The sequence below is a fragment of the Ylistrum balloti genome, unplaced genomic scaffold, assembly GCF_031769215.1.
Source record: "Ylistrum balloti isolate Yb309-2 unplaced genomic scaffold, AGI_CSIRO_Ybal_v1 Utg370468, whole genome shotgun sequence".
NCBI lineage: Eukaryota > Metazoa > Mollusca > Bivalvia > Pectinida > Pectinidae > Ylistrum > Ylistrum balloti.
Window position 1 is genome coordinate 83,004 of NW_026782308.1, and position 26,309 is coordinate 109,312.

At 35.4% G+C, this 26,309-nt stretch overlaps 2 protein-coding genes across 3 annotated transcripts; one reads left to right on the forward strand and one right to left on the reverse strand.

Annotated features, from left to right (window-relative positions):
• Window positions 1–358: 358 nt before the first annotated feature.
• Window positions 359–8,954, forward strand: LOC132555280 (ADP-ribosylation factor-like protein 6-interacting protein 4). 2 transcript variants are annotated; one of them, XM_060219635.1, is made up of 5 exons: window positions 359–618; window positions 3,083–3,285; window positions 3,572–3,674; window positions 4,533–4,602; window positions 7,464–8,954. In XM_060219635.1, the coding sequence occupies exons 1-5, from the start codon at window positions 386–388 to the stop codon at window positions 7,521–7,523; spliced, it is 669 nt and encodes a 222-aa protein (XP_060075618.1). In that variant the 5' UTR covers window positions 359–385; the 3' UTR covers window positions 7,524–8,954. The 2 variants fall into 2 exon arrangements, with proteins under 2 accessions (XP_060075618.1, XP_060075619.1); XM_060219636.1 differs by having other exon boundaries at window positions 3,575–3,674.
• Window positions 8,955–9,261: 307 nt separating this feature from the next.
• LOC132555276 (max-binding protein MNT-like) lies at window positions 9,262–25,966 on the reverse strand. Its single transcript, XM_060219629.1, has 8 exons — window positions 25,791–25,966; window positions 25,367–25,499; window positions 25,130–25,171; window positions 23,609–23,720; window positions 17,227–17,413; window positions 16,719–16,784; window positions 15,451–15,753; window positions 9,262–15,277 (listed from the first exon to the last, which is right to left on the reverse strand). The coding sequence occupies exons 1-8, from the start codon at window positions 25,855–25,857 to the stop codon at window positions 14,409–14,411; spliced, it is 1,779 nt and encodes a 592-aa protein (XP_060075612.1). The 5' UTR covers window positions 25,858–25,966; the 3' UTR covers window positions 9,262–14,408.
• Window positions 25,967–26,309: the final 343 nt, after the last annotated feature.

A 26,309-nucleotide genomic window follows, 5' to 3' on the forward strand; every position in this document is an offset into this window, starting at 1 on the left:
TAGCTTATTGTCATCTTTACGTTCTCTGAAATGAATGTTTTGGCAACACCGCCGCCATTTTGATGCTGTACAGTTTCTCTTCGATACAAAGTAAATACATAAGTAAGATTACCCGGCAATAAACATACGAAACGTAAACATTATTTCCATCTTCTAATAATACAACTTACAATAGTGATAATATATACTTCAATGCTAAACTAAACAACCTCTATGTATAAAGATCCATAACTGTTATGACAAACTTCGATGAAACAAATAGAATCGCGTTTCACTTTTATAATTTATTTTTAGATAAAACCAAGATGGCTGCGCCCTAGAGAAATTGTCGCAAATCGTAAATCGTTCAGAGTTTTTTCTTTCTTTTATTAAAATCTTGATAACGATGGATTCGATTAAGAAACGCTCTAGGTCCCATTCGCACTCCCCTTCTAGGAAGCAAAGGAAGCGTTCAACGTCAAGTAAAAAGAGACATAAACCAAGGAAATCTAGATACGACAGTTCTACATCGTCCAGTTCATCATCTGACACTTCTGGTTCCGATTCATCGTCTAGCGATGATAGCAGAAAACGCCGAAAGGAAAGAAAAAGAAAAAAGAAAATGTCACGAAGGAAAAGGTAATAATATTAACTTTAGGTCCCATTAATTTTATGCAGTATCTTGATGCACGATCCTTTCGTAGGTGGCTAACTAAAAGAAAATGTGTGTAATTCAAATAATTCTTGTTTCCCTTTTAGAATTTGCTTGCCAACACAACGCACTCGACAAGATTTTATTTCAGAAAAAACATTTATTTGAAAAAGAAGTGAAAAATCAGGAGTTGGTGCATAAAAAGAATGTGCAAAGGGCATCAATTTACCTAAAACAATCCAATATATATGTCGATATTTGCAATACAATTGATTTACCAAATCCAATATAAAGTTAAATTTATCCAATGACACTAGTGTTATACAGAACCATACTTGGTATACAATTTTTGTCTTATTGTCTTTAAGACTTGCGTTGTAAACCTTGTAGCTCTATTTCAAAGCAACAACACTTTGCATATGAAGTATTCATTAAGTCATTATTGCACACTCCCATGTTTTAGTCATTACGCAAGGGAAGTTCTGACACAAGCACTTGCTCTTTTTAATGGATCTCTCCTGTTGCAGGGTAATAAAGTAATTTTGTGGAACTCATGTATTATGTACTTATTTGGTCTTTATCCGTTGTGTTGAGTAGTGTTGGGTTGTATTAGATAAATTAACATTTGTAAAGGCTGTATTGGGTTGTATTGAGTAAATTGACAGACCAGGAGGCTAACTGAATGAACATGTGCATGACAGGATTTTTTAAGAGGAAAAGTAGTTAAAAATTAGGGATTTAATACATAAAAACTCTACTGTATATGAAAATTAATGATAAAAAGAGTCACAAATGTGTTGATAGCTTGTGTGTAAATAGATTATGCTCTGAATAACTACAAATATTTTTGTGGAGACTCTCGCGCCTAATTTGGTATACTTCAATCACTTCATGTTGTAAATAGATTATGCACTGAATAACTACAAATATTTTTTGTGGAGACTCTCGCGCCTAATTTGTTATACTACAATCACTTCATCTTGGACAATAGATACATCCTTTACAATGTCTTAGTGTAGGACTACATTAAAATCATAATTTTATGTGAATTAATCCATTGCTTAACCAAGCTTTATTTTAGTGCCACATACATGTAATAAGGCAGAAATTAAAGATTGAAAGAATAAATGACTGATAGATTGATGATGAATTTAATTTATCTGTTTACATGTTTGTCTATACATCTAAGTGTGTTGAGTTGTTTAGTTACCTTTTTTGCAGATGTTAAATACAAGTGTATGGCAGTTTAATTGGAAATCTGTTGTGACCTCAAGTAATTTTTGTTGCCTTTTTGATAAGTAACATTTTCTTTTTATGCCTTGTTACCAAGCAAACCTACTTCCATGGCTTGGAATTTGCCCGAGTTTGCATACTGAAGCTGGTTATTTGAGTACCAGTGTGTGACTTAGTCACAGTCTTTACTGAAGGTTTGACCATGTCTAATGAAGTATGTATGCTTTAATGATTATGTTCTCATCAGTGTAACTGTATATTTAGTAGTGTTTTATGTTTTGATGAAAATATTGAAAAAATTGGGCCTTAAGTTGGTCAGAGTGGCACTGCTTTCAGAGCTTCTGGTATGACATGTATTTGAATAGATTTCCAAATTTTATTTTTTTGTTTGTTTCTGTTTTTTGTTTTAGAGATGATTTGGCAGTAGTTTTGAAGTTCCGATTGTCCATAATTTTGAAGTTTTAGAAGAGGGAGGAGATGGGACAGACAGAGTACTGTAACTTACATATTTGTTCTGGTCTAGTGCCATTTTCCTGTCCTCAATAACTCGCCATGATGCTGTCTGACAACTGTATCCAGCTCTGAATGTAGAGAAGTGGGAATGAAAGGCACAATCAAAGAAGCTTCTAAGTTGTAGATGAAGTCACTGAGTTGAGAATGCAGTCATTGAGTTGGGGACGGAGTCCCAGAGTGTGGAATGAAGTCACTGAGTGTGGAATGAAGTTATTGAGTTAGAAGTGAAGCCACTGAGTTGGGATTGAAATTACTAAGTTAATAATAAAGTTACAGAGTTGGAAGTGAAGTCACTTAGTTGGAATGAAGTCACTGAGTTTGGAATGGAGTCAGAGTTGGGGATGGAGTCACTGAGTTAGGGATGGAGTCACTGAGTTAGGGATGGAGTCACTGAGTTGGGGATGGAATCACTGAGTTGGGAATGAAGTCACTGAGTTAGGATTAAAATAACTGAGTTTGGAGTTGAGTCACTGAGTTTGGAGTTAAGTCACTGAGTTTGGAGTTAAGTCACTGAGTTTTGAATGAAGTCAATGAGTTAAGAATAAAGTTACTGAGTTGAAAGTGAAGTCACTTAATGGGAACTAAAGTCACTGAGGTGGGAATGAAGTCGCTGAGTTAAGAATGAAATAACTGAGCTGGGAGATATGTTTAGCTATACTCTTTGCTCTTTGTTATTTTTAAACTGGTGATAAAATGTTGTTGCAGAGACAGTTCCTCAGATTCAAATTCATCATCTCAAGATAGAAAGAAGAGGAAAAAAGAGAAGAAAAAGAAGAAGAAGAAGAAATTAAAGAAAAAGATAAAAGAAGCAAAGAAATTACAAGAAAACTCAAACAAAGAAATCCAAGGTATTTCTGTGCCCTCACAAGCTGTAGGTCAACAGAAAGGGGAAGACAAGGCGTCATCAGGTACTTTTTTGGCCTAGAGATTACTGTTGATAAACAATAAACACTAAGGCAAGAAATGTTTTTTCTCGTCTGAAACTCATTAGGTACATATTCAATCATGAGACAACTTGACTGTAATAAAACTATAGCTTTATTTCATGAGCTGAAATTTGGTTTTCTCTGAAATAATTGACAAAGATAACAATAACTTCCAGAAAAGATTTATATAGACTATGCCTGTTATCTTATTCATTTATAATTGTATTATGATAAAATTAGCTGAAATGAAAAAGACAATGATTTCTAGCAGGACCAGCACCTAGGATTTTGAAGCCAATGACAAAAGAGGAATGGGAGAAACAGCAGAGTGTTGTTCGTCGGGTGTATGATCCAGAGACAGGTAGAAACAGGTAAATATACAATCAGGGAGATGAATGGAGACAGGTAGAAACAGGTAAATATACAATCAGGGAGATGAATGGAGACAGGTAGAAACAGGTAAATATACAATCATGGAGATGAATGGAGAGACGAGTAGAAACAGATTAATAAACAATCAGGGAGATGAATGGAGAGACGAGTAGAAACAGGTAAATATACAATCAGGGAGATGAATGGAGAGACGAGTAGAAACAGGTAAATATACAATCAGGGAGATGAATGGAGAGACGAGTAGAAACAGGTAAATATACAATCAGGGAGATGAATGGAGAGACAAGTAGAATGTAGAAACAGGTAAATATGCAATCAGGGAGATGAAAGGAGACAGGTAGAAACAGGTAAATATACAATCAGGGAGATGAATGGAGAGACAAGTAGGAACAGGTAAATATGCAATCAGGGAGATGAAAGGAGACAGGTAGAAACAGGTAAATATACAATCAGGGAGATGAATGGAGAGACGAGTAGAAACAGGTAAATATACAATCAGGGAGATGAATGGAGAGACAGGTAGAAACAGGTAAATATATAATCAGGGAGATGAATGGAGAGACAAGTAGAAACAGGTAAATATACAATCAGGGAGATGAATGGAGAGACGAGTAGAACAGGTGAATATAAATGTATTATCAAGGAGACATGTGGGAGTGTCTTTTATTAGATTTTAAATCTGAATCTGTTCCTCATAATGACAGATTTTTTTTAACTAATGGATATTTTAAGTGTTCTTTATGTAACCTGAGATATTAAATTGTATAGAGCGGGAATTATTTCACTACCTATTACATAGAGAGTAAATTTACTTTTATTTTTCTATTTTTTAACAGATTAATCAAAGGTGATGGTGAAGTTATTGAAGAAATTGTCAGCAGGGAGCGACACAAAGAAATCAATCAGGTGGTGTATACACTCAGGTCACATCAGTCATCAATTATATCATTGAGTAAAGGATAGAGCCAACGCCGCTGTTGTATTTAATAGAGGTCTGCAGGTTATTCGCCTCCCGCCTGGATACCCTAGGGTATGCAGGGGATTGATGAGAAGGGGTGAGCTTAAATAGGTATGAATCAATCCAACAGACTGGAGGCGGGTTCTTCAAAGATTTATTATAGGTAGTCTGTCCTCCAGTCTGTTGGATTGATTCATACCTATTTAAATTATATCATTGGATGTATGTCAGGAACAAAAATTGTTATGAACTCACCTCCTTGGATTTCAATGGATTTCCTGTATATACAGTTATTATAGAAACCATAATCATGATCAATATTTTCAATGTTTGGGTTACATTTGAGATCAATGAAAATATCATGGTGAGTAAGATGTCAGTGTTGACCCTAAGAGGTCAAAGCTAGTGTTAAGGTTACATGTAAGTTATGGTTAGGTATGGTTACATGTTGGGGTGTGGTTAAATATGAGATATAGTTCCATGTGAGGTGTTGTTGCATGTGGGGTATGGTTAAGTATGGTTACATGTAGGGTAGTGTTAGGTATGGTTACATGTAGGGTATGGTTAGGTATGGTTACATGTAGGGTAGTGTTAGGTATGGTTACATGTAGGGTAGTGTTAGGTATGGTTACATGTAGGGTATGGTTAGGTATGGTTACATGTAGGGTATGGTTAGGTATGGTTACATGTAGGGTAGTGTTAGGTATGGTTACATGTAGGGTATGGTTAGGTATGGTTACATGTAGGGTATGGTTAGGTATGGTTACATGTAAGGTAGTGTTAGGTATGGTTACATGTAGGGTATGGTTAGGTATGGTTACATGTAGGGTATGGTTAGGTATGGTTACATGTAGGGTAGTGTTAGGTATGGTTACATGTAGGGTAGTGTTAGGTATGGTTACATGTAGGGTAGTGTTAGGTATGGTTACATGTAGGGTATGGTTAGGTATGGTTACATGTAGGGTATGGTTAGGTATGGTTACATGTAGGGTAGTGTTAGGTATGGTTACATGTAGGGTAGTGTTAGGTATGGTTACATGTAGGGTAGTGTTAGGTATGGTTACATGTAGGGTATGGTTAGGTATGGTTACATGTAGGGTATGGTTAGGTATGGTTACATGTAGGGTATGGTTAGGTATGGCTACCTGTAAGGTATGGTTAAGTATGGTTACATGTAGGGTATGGTTAGGTATGGTTACATGTAGGGTATGGTTAGGTATGGTTACATGTAGGGTATGGTTAGGTATGGTTACATGTAGGATATGGTTAAGTATGGTTACATGTAGGGTAGTGTTAGGTATGGTTACATGTAGGGTATGGTTAGGTATGGTTACATGTAGGGTATGGTTAGGTATGGTTACATGTAGGGTATGGTTAGGTATGGTTAGATGTAGGGTAGTGTTAGGTATGGTTACATGTAGGGTATGGTTAGGTATGGTTACATGTAGGGTAGTGTTAGGTATGGTTACATGTAGGGTATGGTTAGGTATGGTTAAATTCAAGATCAAGTTCATTGGAAGGACAAATGTGGAATTTATTTCATTGTAACAGTTACATGGCAAGTCAAGGTCTATTAAACAAAATGTCTTTCTCCTAAGGTACCAGTAATCCTATATTAATTAGTGTACTGTACATGGAATCGGAGATAATACCACATTGTGTAACATCTTAGGTCAAAATCACTCCACCAATTAAAAAGGGCAAGTGGATGACTTCTGGGAATTGATGCCAAGGTCACATTTTCAATGTACCAATATTTTGATTTCTTTGTCTACATTTTAGTGTTGTGGTGTTGCATTTGAACACTCGGGCAGACAAAATTTGTGGTGCAAGGGCTGATTGATAAGTTGTGAGCCATGAAGAAGTTAGGCAGGGATGTCCTTTTTCAACTCTACTATTCCCTGACTATCTAAGGTTGTGTACCCAAAGACTGGTGTCATTTGGTCAGTTTTTGTCGAAGAGGTAGCATCTAAATGAGACAAGGCAACTGCAAAATGGACAGATAGAGGAGTGATTCAATATTAACAGAAGATAGGTATAGCACCTAAGGGTATCCATACTGATATGGTAGCAACATATATTCTGATGGTAGATTTTCTGCAAACGGAGCAAACAATCAATGGCACGTATTATGCATCACTTCTCATGCGGTTAAGAGAAAATATTTTAAACTCAAGCACTGCGGTAAAATCAGTAAAGGTGCGTTCAAAAGTATGTCATTGCCATGGCTGCCATTAACGATTGTGACTTTGAATTGATTGAGCATCCTTTTTATTCACCTGATCTCACTCCATCAGACTTTAATCTATTTCCAAAATTGAAAAAGGCCATTTCCAGTTAGATGATGACGTCATACATGCAGCGGAAGACTTTCTGAACAGTCAAGAAAAGGAGTTCTTTAAAAGTGGCATTGAGGCTGTTGAACATCGCTGGAAGAAGTGTATAGATACTGAAGGGAATTATGTTGAGAAATAATGCAATATATCCACCAAAAGTCCAACCCTTAAATATGAGGCTCCTAACTTATCATTCAGCCCTCACAGATCATTAGTTATTACTCAGGCAGAGTTAGATAAAAAGATGTCTCTTGTCATTATCCACCAAAAGTCCAACCCTTAAATATGAGGCTCCTGACTTATCATTCAGCCCTCACAGATCATTAGTTATTACTCAGGCAAAGTTAGATAAAAAGATGTCTCTTGTCATTCATTGACATTTCCTATTTTAAAATTTCAGTCCCAAAAAAATATTATAAAAAGAATGATGCTATAAATCAACTTTTGCATTAAGGCTGTTAAATATTTTTCAGCAATCAACTAGAGGAGATGGCTTGTTTTTCCAGTCCAAGATGGGATTATTACCAAAGTGATGTGTCTTGACATTCCGAACTGAACAAACCTATTTCAGCTCTGAAGATAGTTTATATCATTCCTTTCTAGATAGAAAAATCTCCAATACTAGCTAGATGTGTCTAATTCTGGAAGGACAAATTGACAGCACACACATGTACCAGCTGAGATAATGTAAAGCTGTTTTTATATTGAATGAATGACCAAGTTTGTTTTGACCAAATAATTTTGGTCTGGAGCATGCATTGCTTGGTGAAGAGGAATGACCCCTGCTGGTAAGAAGGTGGAGCCCTGAAGGGAAATGTGAATGTCAACCTAATCTATCTTTTCGTTCAGCTCTGTACAAATTTCATCTAGCTGTGAATTGGGCTTTATTTACGGATTGGCTCATGAAAATTTATGCGGGACAGAGGAGCTGGTAGGGGGCAAACAACATGCAACCTAAGGGACAGAGGAGCTGGTAGGGGGCAAACAACATGCAACCTAAGGGACAGAGGAGCTGGTAGGGGGCAAACAACATGCAACCTAAGGGTCAAAGGAGCTGGTAGGGGGCAAACAACATGCAACCTAAGGGTTAAAGGAGCTGGTAGGGGGCAAACAACATGCAACCTAAGGGTCAAAGGAGCTGGTAGGGGGCAAACAACTTGCAACCTAAGGAGCAGAGGCAACGGTAGGGGACAAACAACATGCAACCTAAGGGACAAAGGAGCTGGTAGGGGGCAAACAACATGCAACCTAAGGGTTAAAGGAGCTGGTAGGGACAAGCAACATGCAACCTAAGGGTCAAAGGATCTGGTAGGGACAAACAACATGCAACCTAAGGGTCAAAGGAGCTGGTAGGGGCAAACAATATGCAACCTAAGGGTCAAAGGATCTGGTAGGGACAAACAACATGCAACCTAAGGTCAAAGTATCTGGTAGAGAGCAAGCAACATGCAACCTAAGGGTCATACAAGAAAATGTGAATACAAAAGTAAGTTGAAATGTATTGTAAAATTGTAGAGTGTCAAATCAAGGTTTTGGACACTATTGTTAATATTTATTCTTAGCTATGCAAAGTTTTTATTGATAAAAAGAGTTTTTTTAATTATGCTTTGAAAATTTCATCAGAGAGTTCTTACAGAATACTTTTGTTACACATGTATGTTACTGGTATGAATACTATTGTAAGGATGTTAAGTTTGTTTTTTTCATTATAACTTTTAACTTCACTTTCATCAAACAACTTCATCTTATCATGCAATTTTACACAATCCTATTCACTGAAGAAATTAGATAAAATGAGATTCATCAGCATTACAATAAGATGGTTCTGTATAATTTCCCTTACCTAAAGTTTAATGCAAGTAAAATAATGGGTACATTGTCATATTGTACACATAAGTTAGCGTTCCATGTTTGTTGGTTACTTACAGTTTTCAATTTTGTTGAATAAATTCACAGTAATTAAAGCTATTTTGTTATTTATTAGTATACTGCCAGTACCATCAAACAGATGTGTAGGTTTTTAATTTTCTTTGTCCGTGTATCACTCTATACATTAAAGATCTTTTATACTATCTCACCTTTAAACTGCCAGATTCCATAGATGGTTAATTTGTGGGACAGAGTTTATGTAAAGTGAATGTAAGGTGAGGCGAGGTGCATGTGTTGAGTGTATGTGTTTTTGGGAGGCTGCATTTGACTTTGGTGGGCTAAACCTCTCGGGTAAATCTCTGAAGAAATGGAAACATGATTATCAAAAACAAAACATCATGATAAAGAGGGAAAATTTATTCACAAAGACATAATTTACAAAACAAATCCTCTTTCATCTTTGGTAATCAATTATATCCAATGGACCATGTCAAACATCAAACGATGGACATTTTATTTCCCCGTAACATAATATTCAATGTTTACTTCAGAGAGAAAAACAAATCAATAAATTAATAAATTAAGTCAACTGCAAGAAGAGGAGTAACCAAGTTGTGACGTTACAAAGTAATATGAATATAACCTTCTACTGGTAGATATCTTGTTAAAATTCTCAATTTCATATTCACAAGGACACTTACAGAGAAACAATAAATGTGTTGTCCCTAACTTGACTCGAACATGAAACATCTTGCTGAGGCCCAACCTCTGAAGGGAAATTGTCACTAGTGGAGGCCAATAGGGAGTGCTGTAGATCTGTACTTTTACACTCATGTAAATACTCCATTTTAGGTAGATGGAATGACAGCACAGCAATATTAGCACACTTTACATGTATTATACTCAGCTTTGAGTAGATGGAGTCAAGAACGGTAAATTTATAAATTTTTGTGATTTTATTTTCATTTTTTTACGTTTTAATCAACAAATTCATATGTCAACAAAATGATGCTGAAGATTTAAATTAATCTACAAATGTGGCAATGGAAAATCATTTTAGATTACTATGAAATACAAGTTCCACAAAAATGTTGAATTATACAGTCATGTGAGCTTATCCTGTTGTCTTTTTTTATCTGAATGTGAACGTTGCTAACTCATCACCGGTATCAAACCGTGCACAGGACACTAATCCCTCTCAATCCCTACCTGTATGCTTGTTAGAGAAAGATGCATAACAGGCAGACTGTTGTAAAGATTCAGGCCTTCTTAGGAAGATGGACATAACATGCCTGATGACCTGTGTTCTTCAAAATAAATCTATGTTACAAGCTATATGACCCATTACAAGCCATATGACCTGTGTTCCCCGGAATAAACCTTTCTTCCAAGCCTGATGACTTGTGTTAAAAATATTAATAAATTTATCTTAGAGATAGTTATCTTAGAAATAACTTTGAACATCCTCCAACTTAACATAAAAACAATAATAATCTCAACAAAAACAGTAACAGCACTGTATATATTTGATTTGGTTCAGACTATCAATTATATAGACAACAATTAAATGCTGGAATCATCATCTTCTCTTTTTAAAGTCTGTCCACTGACTACTATACAAAACAAGAGATCCCCAAGGGATCTTGGTGCTCACCATGTTTGATCTTTATTTCCTCTTGAAAGATGGATCTTTACCTTTCTTTCCTCTTCTCTATTTTGTTCTTAATTACGAGAAATTTGAAAATTCCTTTGCGATGATAGTCTTTACCTGCCAAATCCAAAATGGTTGCCTGGAAGCCATTTTGTTTCTTCTGACCAGTCCCAAAATCAAACAGGCACAGGAAGAGACCAAACAGAACATATGTATGAAATTTGAGATAGATCCATTCAGTACCCCTTAATAAACAGGGATAATCTTTACTTGGCAAAATCCAAGATGGCCACCTGTAAGCAATTCTTTTTTTGCAATCAGTACCAAATTCAAACAGGCACAACTAGGGATCTGAGATAAAAGCCTGTCTGCCATTTTGTTTTTCTGAGTCATCCCAAAATTAGATGGGCTCAACTAGATAGGACCAAGAGGAACATGAATATGAGAGATCCATTAGGTATTTTTCAAGAAAAAGCAATAACAAACTTTAATGACTAAATCAAAGGTGGCCATCTTTCAGCCATTTTGTTTTCTGATCAGTCCGAAAATCATATGGGCACAACTAAGGACTAATGGGAATCTACCTATGAAATATAAGAAAGATCCATCCAATTCTTCTCAAGAAATAGCGATAACAATTGTTTATGGATGGAGGACAGACCGACGACAGACCACGGCAATTTGAACAGCTCACCAGCTAATTGTGGTGGGCTTAAAAACATCTTATAACATAAAAAGCTCACAACATCTTTTACAAGTGTAATTATTGTGATTACAAAATGATAGCACAATCAACCTTCAGGTATGTTACAAGTTTCTCGTGTTCTGTGGTTCTGGTTACATAGGGTTAAAACAAATGTCCTATCACTCAACTATATTGTCATTATATATCTAGTACTTACAACATGGAAATGAGGCTCTTTTGTGATTTTGACCTTCAACATAATTTCAAGGGTAACACCATCTGAGGATACCACATATTCTTAAACAGAATTCCTGTATCTTTAGTCTTAACTTTGTGGTCTGTCTATTCCCACTAAAACAAGGGAAGTTTCTACATATCAAATATTTCATGTGGAACAGTACTCTTGACTGGGAATGTAATACTTATTAAACACTAAAGATTCTCCCCAAGATGAGATTTGATATTAAAACCATAACTCCTATTCTTGTTAAGTCAAGTACAATGTACAATGTCAAAATCTTCTAGTAAACTCTAGTCTGTACAATTCATTAAAACGTTATAATTTTAACAAATCAGCTGGAGTTAAAAAAATTAATAAATAGATAAATAAATAAATAAAAATTAAAATAAAACTATTGTTGGTCCTCCTATCACACTACACATCATACATCAACAAAAAGTAATTTGACTCCTAACCTTTATTTATCTACAGAAATAGTAACAGCCTTTCCTCCTGACATAGCTAACTTAGACATAATGATCCAAGACCTGATGGAAGGTATAACTTGAATGAAAGTTGATGTAAGATACATAATTGGAAAAGAATATAGTAATTCATTGATAGGACAAGACATTGCAGTAGAGATCAGCTCACAGGTGCATACAGCGAGGTAAGCTAATCAGCAAAAGTCCAAGGATCTTGACAGAGTGACCTCCCTTTCGTAAGTCATAACATAGCGTTTACTATTATGAGTGGAGAGTCTACGAAGGTACATTTTGTAAAATCATTTTGTAATCAGTGTCTTGTAAAAGCTTAGGTATTAAGTAAGAGAAAATATAATAATAGTTACAATGACAATGTTATAATGAAAATGTCAACGTGACAGATGCATTCTTCATAGAAACAAGATGGTGAACCAAGTGGACCTCTACAAGAGGTTGGTATATATAGCACATCTTCTAACATTAACAAGTACATGCATTTTTTATTCTCTACGATTAATGCATTTAATATGAAATAGATAACAAAGAATATTGTACACATGAACAACCTACTGATCCTCACACACACTAAACATACTCTGTGACTCAGGGCCTCAACAGCCCACCTGTTCCTTCATTTAGAAGGAAACTAGTTACGAAAATTCCTTTATAAAAATTATCCCTAAACCTATTTTTGACCTCCAGTTTTCATGTCCATTGTTTAATTGTTGTTCCCCTTGAAGTACCTGAGACGAAAAATGCCCTATATCACTAAAGGTCAAAAGAATGGTTGTCTCGGGTTCATGTTTCTCTTAGTCTGTACAGAGACCTTTTATACACGAGAACTGTTTTATCTGAAAAAGGATTTAACAAGACTGCTCAGTCCTCAGAAGGTTATACTTTTCCCTCGAAATGCTTCATTACAAATTTGTTCAATATCCCTGAAGCTAATTGGAATTAGAAATCTTCTAATTGAGAAGATTTAACTTAATAAATGGGTGGTGTACCATTATCAGGAGATTTTGGTGTTTTGCAATTTTTACATAAATCTTCAAGATGTACCTTTTTGCAAATTTTGCCTTTCTCAGTTTTGATTCTAAATTAGCTTGAAATCTAACTACCCATTACATACCAACTAATATTTATTTGTTATAGGAGTATTCAAAACAAGAAAGTGTTCAGGTACATGTAAGAATGTTGACGCTATAGATGTATTAATAAAAAGAAGAAAACATGCAAATTTTGTAATTTAAATTTTCTGGCGATTTTAAAAGGATTGCTAATTTTACTAAAATTACCAGGTAGATGTACACAAAAAACTCACGATATGCCATTTTATGACAGCTTACTTGCCCTTCAGAACAACGTTTCTCCTAAATGATACTTCATTGTCCTATTATAAACATATTTCTCTCTGTTTACAACTACACAATCACTAAAAATCAATCTCTCAGCAACAGCCACACTTGTACAATGCATACATAAAAGAATTAAATATCCTTTATCAAGAAACAATTTCTTTGGGATGGTATGCAAACAGATTTTCATATTGCAACCACTTAAAAACTTTGTGTGAGGTTTTATTAACTACACTCTGTTACATCTATCAGATCAATCTATTGTCAATTAACAGGTTTTGCCTGATGATGATAAGAGTAGTTCTAAAACATCACACAGCAAATTTCTAATTTGTTGTGATATACAAAGATCTATTTCTATTGTTGAATCACTTAGCAACAATCAAACATTCAATCAGAATTCTACTGGAGTATATATATATATATATATATCTATATATACAGATTAACAAGGAGTATACAGTGGACATTTGTACCCTAAAAACAGCACTTCTTAACTACTAGTAAATTCATCACTTCTGACACATGTGATGGAAAAAGAAAGGTCATCACAGACAATAAAACAGACCGATATTTCAGCAATATTTGGTGTGCAGGGTTATAACAAGTTACAATATAATATCATTCAAGATGATAGCGTCCTTTCCATACATGAACCCTGTAATCCCCTTGAGGTAGGCATTATCAGCACTTTTTTTAATAAAAAAAGACTAAGTTAAAACAAGTGTAATATAATTGTACCAAAGAATTGATTTAATTATTTCATAAAGTGAAGTATTTAAATAGAATTTCAATGCAAAGATAGATGATATCTATATTTCGAACAAATTTAACTTTGACTGATAAACTCCTAAATGAGTTATAGAACTTTATGTTATGACACCAGGGAGTAAATATGATCCAGCTCTATTCAGAGGTTCTCAAAATGACAATGATTTGGAAAGGAACATGATGTGACGCAACAAATAAACATGGGTAAGCCTATATGCCCCCTGCCTCCAACTCTCACAAAATATAAACTGCGGAGGCATAAAGATACCTTTCTGTAACACTTTACACTATCTATCTTTGTAACACCAACAAAAGCAGTAAAGCCAACCAATATTGCTGAAATATCATCTCTACATACAAAGCTATCCAAATCAACATGTTCCTAGGAACCAGTAGTAGTTACTGGAACACTAGGTGCTGAAGTGGTTGGCACCACATTTGGTACTGTGACAACTACAAAGGGCTTAACAACAGGTTGACTGATCATCTGTCCACCTTTTAGCAGGCCTGGTGAGAAGATCGGGATTTGTTGCAGAAGTGGCTGGGAAGCTAACATACTGATCTGAGATTGTGACAATCCAGAGCTTGCAGCCAGCTGAACACTTGGCGACATCACCATTGGCGACACAAGATGTGCTCCTCCAGCCTGACCCATCTGAGCCAGTGATATGAGCTGCTGCATGGATGTGTGGCCCACCATGTTGCTTATACCTGACAGACCACTAATAGTGGTTCTGGGTACTGTTTGTGGCATCAGTGCAGCCAGTGGTGCTGTCATGATTGCGTGGTGTGGTCCAGGCCCAATAATAGTTGGGCGAATGCTATTTATAGCAGCAGCATTGACCTGTGTTTGAGTGGCAGGTGTCACAACTGAAGTTGCCAAGCCATTCTGCATGGCTGCAAGGGACATGAGCGAAGCTGATGCAGTGGTGATGGTGGTAGCGGAGGAGATCTGGGAGGACGCTGTGGTGACTGATGTTACCATGGGGGTGGTAAGTTGTAGACTGGGAGACATCAGTATGGGTTGGTTCAGAGCCTTAGTCAATGGTGTCAGGTTGGTGCCAGCACTGGACATGGGTATGGACAATGCTGCTGTTCCAGCCAGCTTGTTCAATGCTGCTAGCTGGGCAGCATTAGCAGGACCCCCAAACGGGCCAAGAGTAAGTGGTGCCCTCATTTGGGAAATGGATTTCATCTGGTGTGGGAGGAGCTTGTTGGCACCAGTAGCACTTGTGGTCGCAGTTGAAGACACTGTGGAACAGAAAAACAAAACTGTTTAAGACAAAGTGAAAGAGATAAAATAAATGTAATTATTTCCATTAAATAGTTCAAATGATGAGAAAGTTATCAAATATTTGCCTAATATCATGAACACCAATTAAGATCAGCATTGTTTCCCCAATGCACTTTGACCTGGACCTTACCCTGCACTGCCCCCTGCGAGGTACCACTTTGTTGACGCTGTAGCAACTGCCTTGCCAGGATCTGAGTTACTGGAGGGCGCACCGCAGCAGCTAAGGTCTGCTGTATCACACTACTGGTTGTCTGAACAGTTGGCATGGAGACAGTAGAGGTAGTCATGGGAACTTTACTGGTCGTATTGTTGCCAAGAGTACGAGATGGAGCAGGGTTTGGATTTGAGACCTTGAGAACCGTCATAGAAGCCTGGCTCACGATTGGATGGGGCAAGGACTTGTGTACAGTTTTATTGATCTTCACCTCGTGAACTAAACAGAAATGGCAAAATCATTGCATTTTAATTTCAATCATTAAAGCTAAAAAATTAGAGTTTGTTTTCTGTTGCATTTAAGTTTCATGTGTATATCAATATATTCGCAAAGTCCGTAACATGTAAATATATTATTTAATTAACAGATGTAGTGATATAGTATAGATTTACTAATGGAAACAACCTATCAATCAAGGGTCTTAAGGGACAGATAAGAGAGGGTGTCTGAATTATCAAGTATAAGACTTAAAACCCAGTAGTTACATGAAAAAGATTGTCTACATACTCAGGTGTAAGATATAAGCAGTCGTAACACCCAGGAGATAAATTACACGGCTCTCTTCATACTAAGGTGTAAGCTGCAACAGTCTTAACACTCAGTAGTCAGATGAAAGAGACATTGTCTGAATACTTAGCTGTAAGATAAATCAGTCTTAACACTCAGTGGTCAGATAAGACAGATGTCTGAATACTAAGATACAATAGTCTTAACACTCAGTGGTCAGATAAGACAGATGTCTGAATACTCAGATGTAAGATACAATAGTCTTAACACTAAGAGGTCAGATAAGACAGATGTCTGAATACTCAGATGTAAGATACAATAGTCTTAACACTAAGAGGTCAGATAAGACAGATGTCTGAATACTCAGATGTAAGATACAATAGTCTTAACACTAAGAGGTCAGATAAGACAGATGTCTGAATACTCAGATGTAAGATACAATAGTCTTAACACTAAGAGGTCAGATAAGACAGATGTCTGAATACTCAGATGTAAGATACAATAGTCTTAACACTCAGTGGTCAGAGGAGACATATCAAAACTTGAGGCTGGAAAAGTTAGAATGTCAGAATACTTGATGGTCAGATTAAAGAGGCCTGATAGTGGCAGCAGTCAGGGAAGTTTACTTCTGGTGAAGATCTTGTTTTCAAGTTTCAGTTGATATATGTTGTGGGTACCTGTAATGAGTGAATGAGCCATTTCATCCTCGTCTTCATCTTCACTGCAGATAGGACTACCTTGCTCTGAAATACAGAGATAGGGGTTAACACGCTGGAACCAAAACCTGGAACATTATACAGAAACAAGATTTTTTTTTTTTACTCAATACACTTGTTTTGTTTACAGTACCTTTGCCAAGTTTGGTGTGTCAATGACCTTCAGATAACTGTGAATTGGTGACAAACAAAACAAGAGCTGTCGCTAAGATGGACAACTTATACCCCAATAAACAATAGTGTAGGAGGTGTTGTCTGAATAAAATTCTTTCTCTTTCATTTGGTCATCATGGCAACCAAATGGCAACTTTTTTTTTTAATTCCTTTACCTGTTTTTCTGGGGATGGTTATCACCATAATAACAGTTTTACCTGTGGCAGTGATTGTCAGGGATGATTGTAACGATGACAACAGACATACCTGTGGCAGTGGTTGTCAGGGATGATTGTAACAATGACAACAGACATACCTGTGGCTGTGGAGGTGGAGTTAGTACCCTGGTCATCAGGTACAACTGCCCATTGGTTGATGTCCACTTCTATATTCATCTTCACAAGTTCTGACTTAAGCATAGCCATTCTTTCCTGGAGACTGATTTTTTCCCGAGCGAGACGTTGCATTTCCAACTCATACTCCTTCTCTTTCCTCCGCAGAGCCTATAATACATTGGAATACCCCGTTAGTATTACAACACATAAAACCTGTGTACGAACACAAGGTCATTTTTGTTAATCTATATCTCTTCAGTCAATGTACAATTAGTGTATTTATTAAAATTTCATCAAAGTGACAATGTCAGAGTCTTCAACAAAAGTTTGATTTTACAAGATCAGAAATATATAATGCTCAGTAAAAAACAACTAAATTAACACTGAATATAGTTTCAGTATCCTATGATGAAGTCTATAAGAATATAGTTTCAGTATCCTATGATGAAGTCTATAAGAATATTGTTTCAGTATCCTATGATGAAGTCTATAAGATATAGTTTCAGTATCCTATGATGAAGTCTATAAGAATATAGTTTCAGTATCCTATGATGAAGTCTATAAGAATATAGTTTCAGTATCCTATGATGAAGTCTATAAGAATATTGTTTCAGTATCCTATGATGAAGTCTATAAGAATATAGTTTCAGTATCCTATGATGAAGTCTATAAGAATATAGTTTCAGTATCCTATGATGAAGTCTATAAGAATATAGTTTCAGTATCCTATTGAAGTCTATAAGAATATTGTTTCAGTATCCTATGATGAAGTCTATAAGAATATTGTTTCAGTATCCTATATATAAGAATATTGTTTCAGTATCCTATGATGAAGTCTATAAGAATATTGTTTCAGTATCCTATGATGAAGTCTATAATATTGTTTAGTATCCTATGATGAAGTCTATAAGAATATTGTTTCAGTATCCTATGATGAATTAAGAATATTGTTTCAGTATCCTATGATGAAGTCTATAAGAATATAGTTTCAGTATCCTATTATGAAGTCTATAAATTCAGTCTTTTACACTTAAACAATATTATTGACTATCAATATAATGACCACTTAGTAATACTTGGCTTGTTGTATCTGATCAATATATAAATATACCCATTGCTGGATATGACAAGTTCTATTAAGCTGATTGAACTTCATGTTCAATTATATAGAAGTAGGAAAACCATCAATAAAACATAATTGCTGGTGGAACAAATGATAGTATGACATCAACCATTTGGCATTCAAATACTTTGCACTTAATTTTGACCCAGCTTTTAAAGATAAAATGTAACATTGTGAAATGTAAAATGTTTTTGTAATTTTTTCCAGTAAAGTTAAACTAATCTATTAGAACTGTTTATCTGTTGTATTTGTTGTTTTTTTTATCATTTTATCATTTTAAGAAAATTCAATTCAATACTCATTTCAAATTCTTCAAAAGATCAATCTTTTACTCATAGACACAAGTAAACAACCTTGACCATTTGAGAGCAAATGAATATATTATCAGGACTACATCTGTATAATAGATCTAAGTTCTTGCTTTCTTCTACTATAACTCAGTACATGTATGAACAAATCTGTATACACTTCCTACTTTCTTTTCTAAACAATTACAAATGTTATGTAAATCTGGAAGAATGAAACAGACATCACAGACCGAGATCATGTGTACCTATACAACATGTGTAAGGTCACATGGTATAATATATAAGCCAATCAGCATTAACCATGTGCCAGCTTGGTACAAATCAGGTATACAGTGTATTATCATATGATAATGGCCTGACCTAAATACCAGTGTACCAAGTTTGACGGCTGTAGGCTCCGCCCCCAACTTAGACAGAACTAGGCTATATTTACACTTATGTACAGGCTAAGCTAGGAGTGACAATCCTCATGTAACATATCTGATATAACAACATCAAAACCTTGTATTCAATCTTAAATTGAAGAAGTACTTTAAATACTACTTAGGAGATTTCTGTGCTTATAAATAATCAATAACCCTTTAAACTCTGTAGATACATGTTCTGAGTGTGTGACACACGTCACTACAGGACCAAAGTAGTGGCTGGGGTTTATATACACTATGTCTCAATGACCCACCAGGAAATCATAACATCTACCACATATTTTCATTTTTTAGATTAGTAGTTAATGTACAATTTGATCTTCTGTGTTTATCAGATCAATTTAGTGAAATTATTTCAACTATTACTTCAGTACATTGGTGAGTTTTTACACAAGGATTAATTACTCAGTATCCCTGTGTCAAGAAAATGTACAATTTTGATAAAACTGATATATTCTGAAGGAATAGATTTGCTATTCTTTCACTTATTTCTGCACAATAGTAATTCATCAATGATAAGAACACTAAATAAAACAGGAAAGTCATTGGTCACAGGTAACAAAAAAATCACTTCCTCATCTGTCATCTTACTTTCTGTTCCTCTGCAGGAGACAAATTCTATCAATACAAAAGAATTCTTGCAGAAAATACTAAATTATATCCACACCTGATGTTGTATTTTAAAACTGGATCATAATTTCAAATGATAAGATTTTAAACTGAAAATCCTCAAGGTTCAAGTGTCTAGTGGGGTTATAAAAATCAAACAATTACTTACATAACAACCAATAAAAATTGATTTCTAATAATATCATTACTAGGAATCAAGTAGTTTATGTCTGAGTGTTAAGGTAGAAAGAATGCGTTGCTTATTACAGAATATTTTGTAAACTTTCAGTAATATATTGTTGATAATACATACCATAAAATAAATGAATATCTTCTCAGATTTGCAATAAAAACGTGGTTAATTTTAGACATTACTTCCTGTTCAACTTAAAAAGCATACCTGACACATGGCAAGTTAGTTTCACTATCCACACAATATAATAACAATCCTTGCTACAAAGTGTGCTTAATACATCTATCTGTATTGCTTTAGAGGATATTGTGCAAAGCATCCATTCATAGCAGATTTAAAAACATATTTTTTTTCATTTTGAAAAGCCTCTTTTGAGGTGAAATGAAAAATCTGAGACATGTTTCATCAATCTCATACAAATTCCAGATTCTGTTTATCGGGCAACAGATATTTTCATTATATTTTTTCCCATGAAAATGGTATGACATCAGACTAATACAAAATCTAATTTAGTAACATCCTCACTCGAATGCCTCGTCTATGACGATGTCACACGCCTATATGATGGCATAAAGATATGATGTAACAATGAAAGCAATTTGAATCTTCAGCTTAACACATCTCTGTCTGGTCATATTACATGTCCTTACACCAGATACTTGCACAAATCTTCCCTTCATATGTCCTAACAATGGTAACTGCACAAATCTTCCCTTCATATGTCCTAACAATGGTAACTGCACAAATCTTCCCTTCATATGTCCTAACAATGGTAACTGCACAAATCTTCCCTTCTGAACAAATGTTCCCTTCATATGTCCTAACAATGGTAACTGCACAAATCTTCCCTTCATATGTCCTAACAATGGTAACTGCACAAATCTTCCCTTCATATGTCCTAACAATGGTAACTGAACAAATGTTCCCTTCATATGTCCTAGCAACAATTGACAGCAAAAAATGTCCACTTCTGATGTCCTAAATTATAGCAACTGATAAAAGGAAAATCTTCCCTTCATATAACAGGGGAAAATGTCGAACTTCTTGTGTGTTAGCAAAAAAAATAATAAGTAAATGTCTCCTTCGAATGCCCTAACAACAAATGACTACAAAATGTCAGCTTCTTATGTCATTGTGAACAGGTGGCAGCAAATATTTTCACTTATGTTCTAAGAAAGGTGGCGGTATAAAATATCCATTACTTATGTTTTATCAACAGGTAACAATGCCAAATATCCATATTTTAGGTCTTAGCAACAGGTGACAGGACAAAATGTCTACTTCTTATATCATTACAGCAGGTGACAGGACAAAATGTCCACTTCTTATATCATTACAACAGGTGACAGAACAAAATGTCCACTTCTTATATCATTACAACAGATGACATAACAAAATGTCCACTTCTTATATCATTACAACAGGTGACAGAACAAAATGTCCACTTCTTATATCATTACAACAGGTGACATAACAAAATGTCCACTTCTTATATCATTACAACAGGTGACAGAACAAAATGTCCACTTCTTATATCATTACAACAGATGACATAACAAAATGTCCACTTCTTATATCATTACAACAGGTGACAGAACAAAATGTCCACTTCTTATATGTCCACTTCTTATATCATTACAACAGGTGACAGAACAAAATGTCCACTTCTTATATCATTACAACAGGTGACAGAACAAAACAAGAGATCCCAGTGGGATCTTGGCGCCCACCATTTGAGGATCTGTTTTCAGTTTTTGGAAGATTTGCTTATTTTTTTTTTTTGTTACAGGTGTTGTAAATGTTCATGAACTGGTCTTCATTGAATGTACTCAATGATTGCAAAAGATATTTGAAAAAGATCCCAAAGTATTATTAGATAGCAGTCAGTTACATGTGAATAATGGACATGGTCTTGAATCAATATCATAGAATATTGAAGAAAATATTGTGCTGTATTACTTCCAAACTCCAAGATGGCAGCCTGTCAGCCATCTTGAATTCAAATCAGTCCAAGAAAGGTACAATGCACAACTAGGGACCAAGGGGAACCTGTATATGAAATTTGAGAAAGATCCATCCAGTACTTTCCAATAAATAGCAGTAACAAACTTTTACTTTCAAACTCAAAGATGGCTGCCTGTTGGCCATCTTGAACTTGAATTGAAATCAGTCCAAGAAAGGTACAATGCACAACTAGGGACCATGGGGAAACTGCATATGAAATTTGAGAAAGATCCATCCAGTACTTTCCCAGAAATAGCAGTAACAAACTTTTACTTTCAAACTCAAAGATGGCCACCTGTCGGCCATCTTGAATTCGAATCAGTCTAAAAAAGGTACAGTGCACAACTAGGGACCAAGGGGAACCTGCATATGAAATTTTAGAAAGATCCATCAAGTGCTTTTCCAGAAATAGCGGTAACAAGAATTGTTTACAGACGGAGGGACAATGGACCACGGACCCAGTGCGATTTGAATAACCCATCATCTGATGATGGTGGGCTAAAGACCAGTTCTTTCACCCTAACAACAGGTGATTGTAATGAACTTTCCCAAGAAATTTAAGTGTATCTGTTGGGAACACCTGGAGATATTGAGCAGACACTGTTTAGGTAATTAAAATAAGGGACAATAACTGTGAATTATAGGCCAAAAGTTGCATTTATCCAATTTGTCCTTACTATAGTAGTGATGAACCTACCAATGAAGTTTGACGTTGATCTGTTGAAAAGTTATCAAAATATTGTGCAGACACTGTTTTGATGACTGAATAAAGGGCCATAATTCTGTGAATTACAGCTAGAAAACTTGTGTGAGTGATCATGGTAATGAACCTTCCTATCAATCAAGTATGAACTTTATCTATTGAAAGTTAATTGAGATAATGGGTAGACATTTCGGTAATTGAATAAAGGGCCATAACTCAAGAAATTCTACCATTATTTGTGGTAGTGGTAAGCAATATTGAATACAATAGTTATAGAGAAAGTGTTACGAAAAAGAAATTGTGACATTTATGAAAGTAAGACATAGGTTATGTGTTTTAAGCCTGCGGGGTCAGCCAGTGTCAATATATGCAGAGCATAACATAACCTGTCACCCTCTAATAATCTAGACATGGTCAGCCTCTAATGGCCTGAATATATTCATCCTCTAATTATCTTGATATTATTGCCCTTTAATGAACTAGACAATGCCTCCTAAGACCTAGACAATGTCTCCTAAGACCTAGACAATGTCTCCTTCTGTAAACCAAAACAATGTCTCCTTCTAAGTACCAAGACAATGTCTCTTTCTACAGACCAAGACATATTTACCTTCTAATTACCTTTACATGTCACACTCTAATGATTCAGACTCAGTCACCTTCTAATGATATAGATACTGTTTCCATTTAGATGACTTTGACACTGCCATCTTCAAATGTCTTGATACGGACACCTTCAAATGGCCATGATTCTGTCATCTTCTAATGATCTTGATGCAGACACCTTATAATGACCTTGACATTGTCATCTTCTAATAACCTTGATATTGTAATCTATCATTATTTTATTTTCAAATACAGCGAAAAATTACTGTATCTCATGAAAACTTAGTATCATATATAATCTATCAAAAAAATGTTGACTACTCCGTAATGGAAACTACATAAGCAAAAGACAAAATCACAATACAAAGCCGTACTACAAGGTGATGTCTTACCTGTATATATCGCAGTGAGCCTCTTAGAATACTCAAGTTGGAAGTCCTTTTGTCTTCTAATGTTGGGATTTGATTTTTCAAAAACTCAAAGCACTCTTTCAAGTGAGCTCTCCTACAAGTAAACGGGTGAAATTTGTTACAATTTAGGAAAGTTATTATCAATGTTTGCCTGTCCAAAAAAAATTTCCTTATTTACCATAGCAAAACCAGTAAAACTTCCCCATAACTGTTAAGTGTTCAGCATATTGATTATATATATAGAGAAAGAGTATTTGGTTGCTAAAGCCATGCAATATACTAAATATTTCTAATTACAGTTCATCTGTTTAGTTTTAAAGACTGTTGTCAGACTGATTACAGGAAGACAATCTTGATAACAAGATTTTACCATGATGATATTCTGATTTATTAGAATACACATTGATATGGAGTTATGTCCCCTTATCAAAATTATACATATTACCGATCTAAATCATACATATTTTAAAATCAAATAAGACCTTTCTACATGATGGAGGAACTGATCTATGAGGATCTTATTTTCTCAGCATGTATTTTTTGTAAAGAGATCACTTATGTGTTTTTTTTCTGTAACACTACAGCTAGGTTAGGTGCTCTCACAAGTATAAGACCAATGTGCAAGCCTACAGATCACTATTTGAGATGTATCAAAACTATGAAACAACAAGAGCGTAAGTGAAACTGATGAAAGCTCCCTAAAAACATCTTTATTGGACATTAAATTACAAAAAAGGGCAATAATTTTGTATTTTTGGCACTGAATTTGTTACACTGTAACAAAGGACAGTAACTCTGTAATTATGGGGTTGCAGCCCCTGAATTTGGTATGTTGTACATCATCTTAGTATGACCACAGACTTATATACACATATATGTGTATATAAGTCCGTGGTATGACCAATGTATACATCAAGTTTCAAAATGCTAGTTTTCATACAAACAAAGATATGAACTGTAGACAAAATTATCCAAAAGGGCAATAACTCTGCAATTCAGGGGTCACTTATCCCGACTTTGGTACACTACACTTTGCATTAGTATGACCAATATATACATCACATTTCATCAATACTGTTTAAATGCAGACCAAGCTATGCGCTTAATTCAAAATTTTTATCAAATGGCATTAACTCTCTAATGAAGGGGTCACAGTCCTGAAATTGGTACGTTTAGTATGACCAATGTATACACGAGTTTCATGATATTTACTTAAATGTGGGCTAAGTTAAGCTGCACACACGAAAGGATGGCATACAAGTACTGACTATGTGTTTCCCCAAAAAGAATAAAATGTCTAAAGTTGATTGCAATGGTAGGCAATTTCAGAACAATGCTGATAAGTTCTGAAAGCACACACTGGCCAGTCACTTATTGTCTAAACACTAAAATGTTGCTGGTGTGCATGTGTTTTTGAATTTTTTTTTATTATTATTATTATCAATTATTATTATCATTTTTCAATATTCATTTCCTTAACCAGATTTTATATTAAGCTATTACCTGTTCTTTTCCAACTTATTATGGACTTCACGTGTTCCAGCACTGCAAAAATAAAAACAATCAAAACTAATGCGTTTGAAAATGAAATACAATGCATATGCACTAAAACCTAAATTGAATGAGAAAAATGTTGGCAATTTCACAAAACAACACACTATATGACACTGTGTCGAACCACACGTGACGCAGTTTCGTCACTGAACACGTGAAAATTGAAGGTCGATCATGTTTACTCACCCGCCCGCTCGGCGCTTGTCTTTCCCGTCTTCGTTTCCCGATAGCTTCCCAGAATTGCTCGATTCTGGTGATCCATCAGAATCGTTTGTCGAGAGCATAGAATATCCATGCGGATCCCGGGGACTCGAGTCAACTTAAAACCAAGAAATTTAACAAATTACAAGATAGCATAGCGTTCCCGGCACGTAGAACCAGCTCATAAATATGCAAATTAGCATTATCTCCAAAGAGAGACCCCGGCAGCAAATGTGTATACATTATCGAATAATGTACCTAATCGTCATAATATCAAACAAACAGATGCAAACGTGTTTTTAAACGAGCCATTAATAGAAAGCGTTGTCAGTAGAACGAAATTAAACACGTATAAAAGACGACAAAAACACGAATTTTCATCAAAAATAGGCCATGTGCTTAATCTTACCACGTGTTCTCGAATGGTTACGCCATTCCAAAAATTCGGCCGCTTCTAAAAGCGTTTCCAGGCTCATTTCCCCTGCCGATCTGCTCAAAACGATGACAGGATTGTTCCTGAATCACAATATCAGGTCGTTTTCTTTATCAGTCAACAGAGTACTTTCCAATTTTCAATGTTTAGTCGAGCCACCAACATAAGATGGCGGTGGCTAGACCAAAACACTTGGCCCTGAGAAATAATTGCAGTACCACGTGGTTTTTGATTGGCACCTGTCAATTTTTGACCAATGAAAACTACGGATTTTGACGTCATGATGCTACCACGTTGGAAATCACATGGTTTGTTTTGGCAATGTTAATATCTTTGCATTCAATTTTAGGAGAGAAGATTAAAATAAATTGCGTAGAAATGGTGCAAAATCTTCATTCAACACTGTTAAAAATGGTTTATAATCGAATAAATAGGGATTGTGTATGTGTTTTCTGCAGACAAACGCGTGTTTGTTGTAAATAGGCAAGTGGGTGT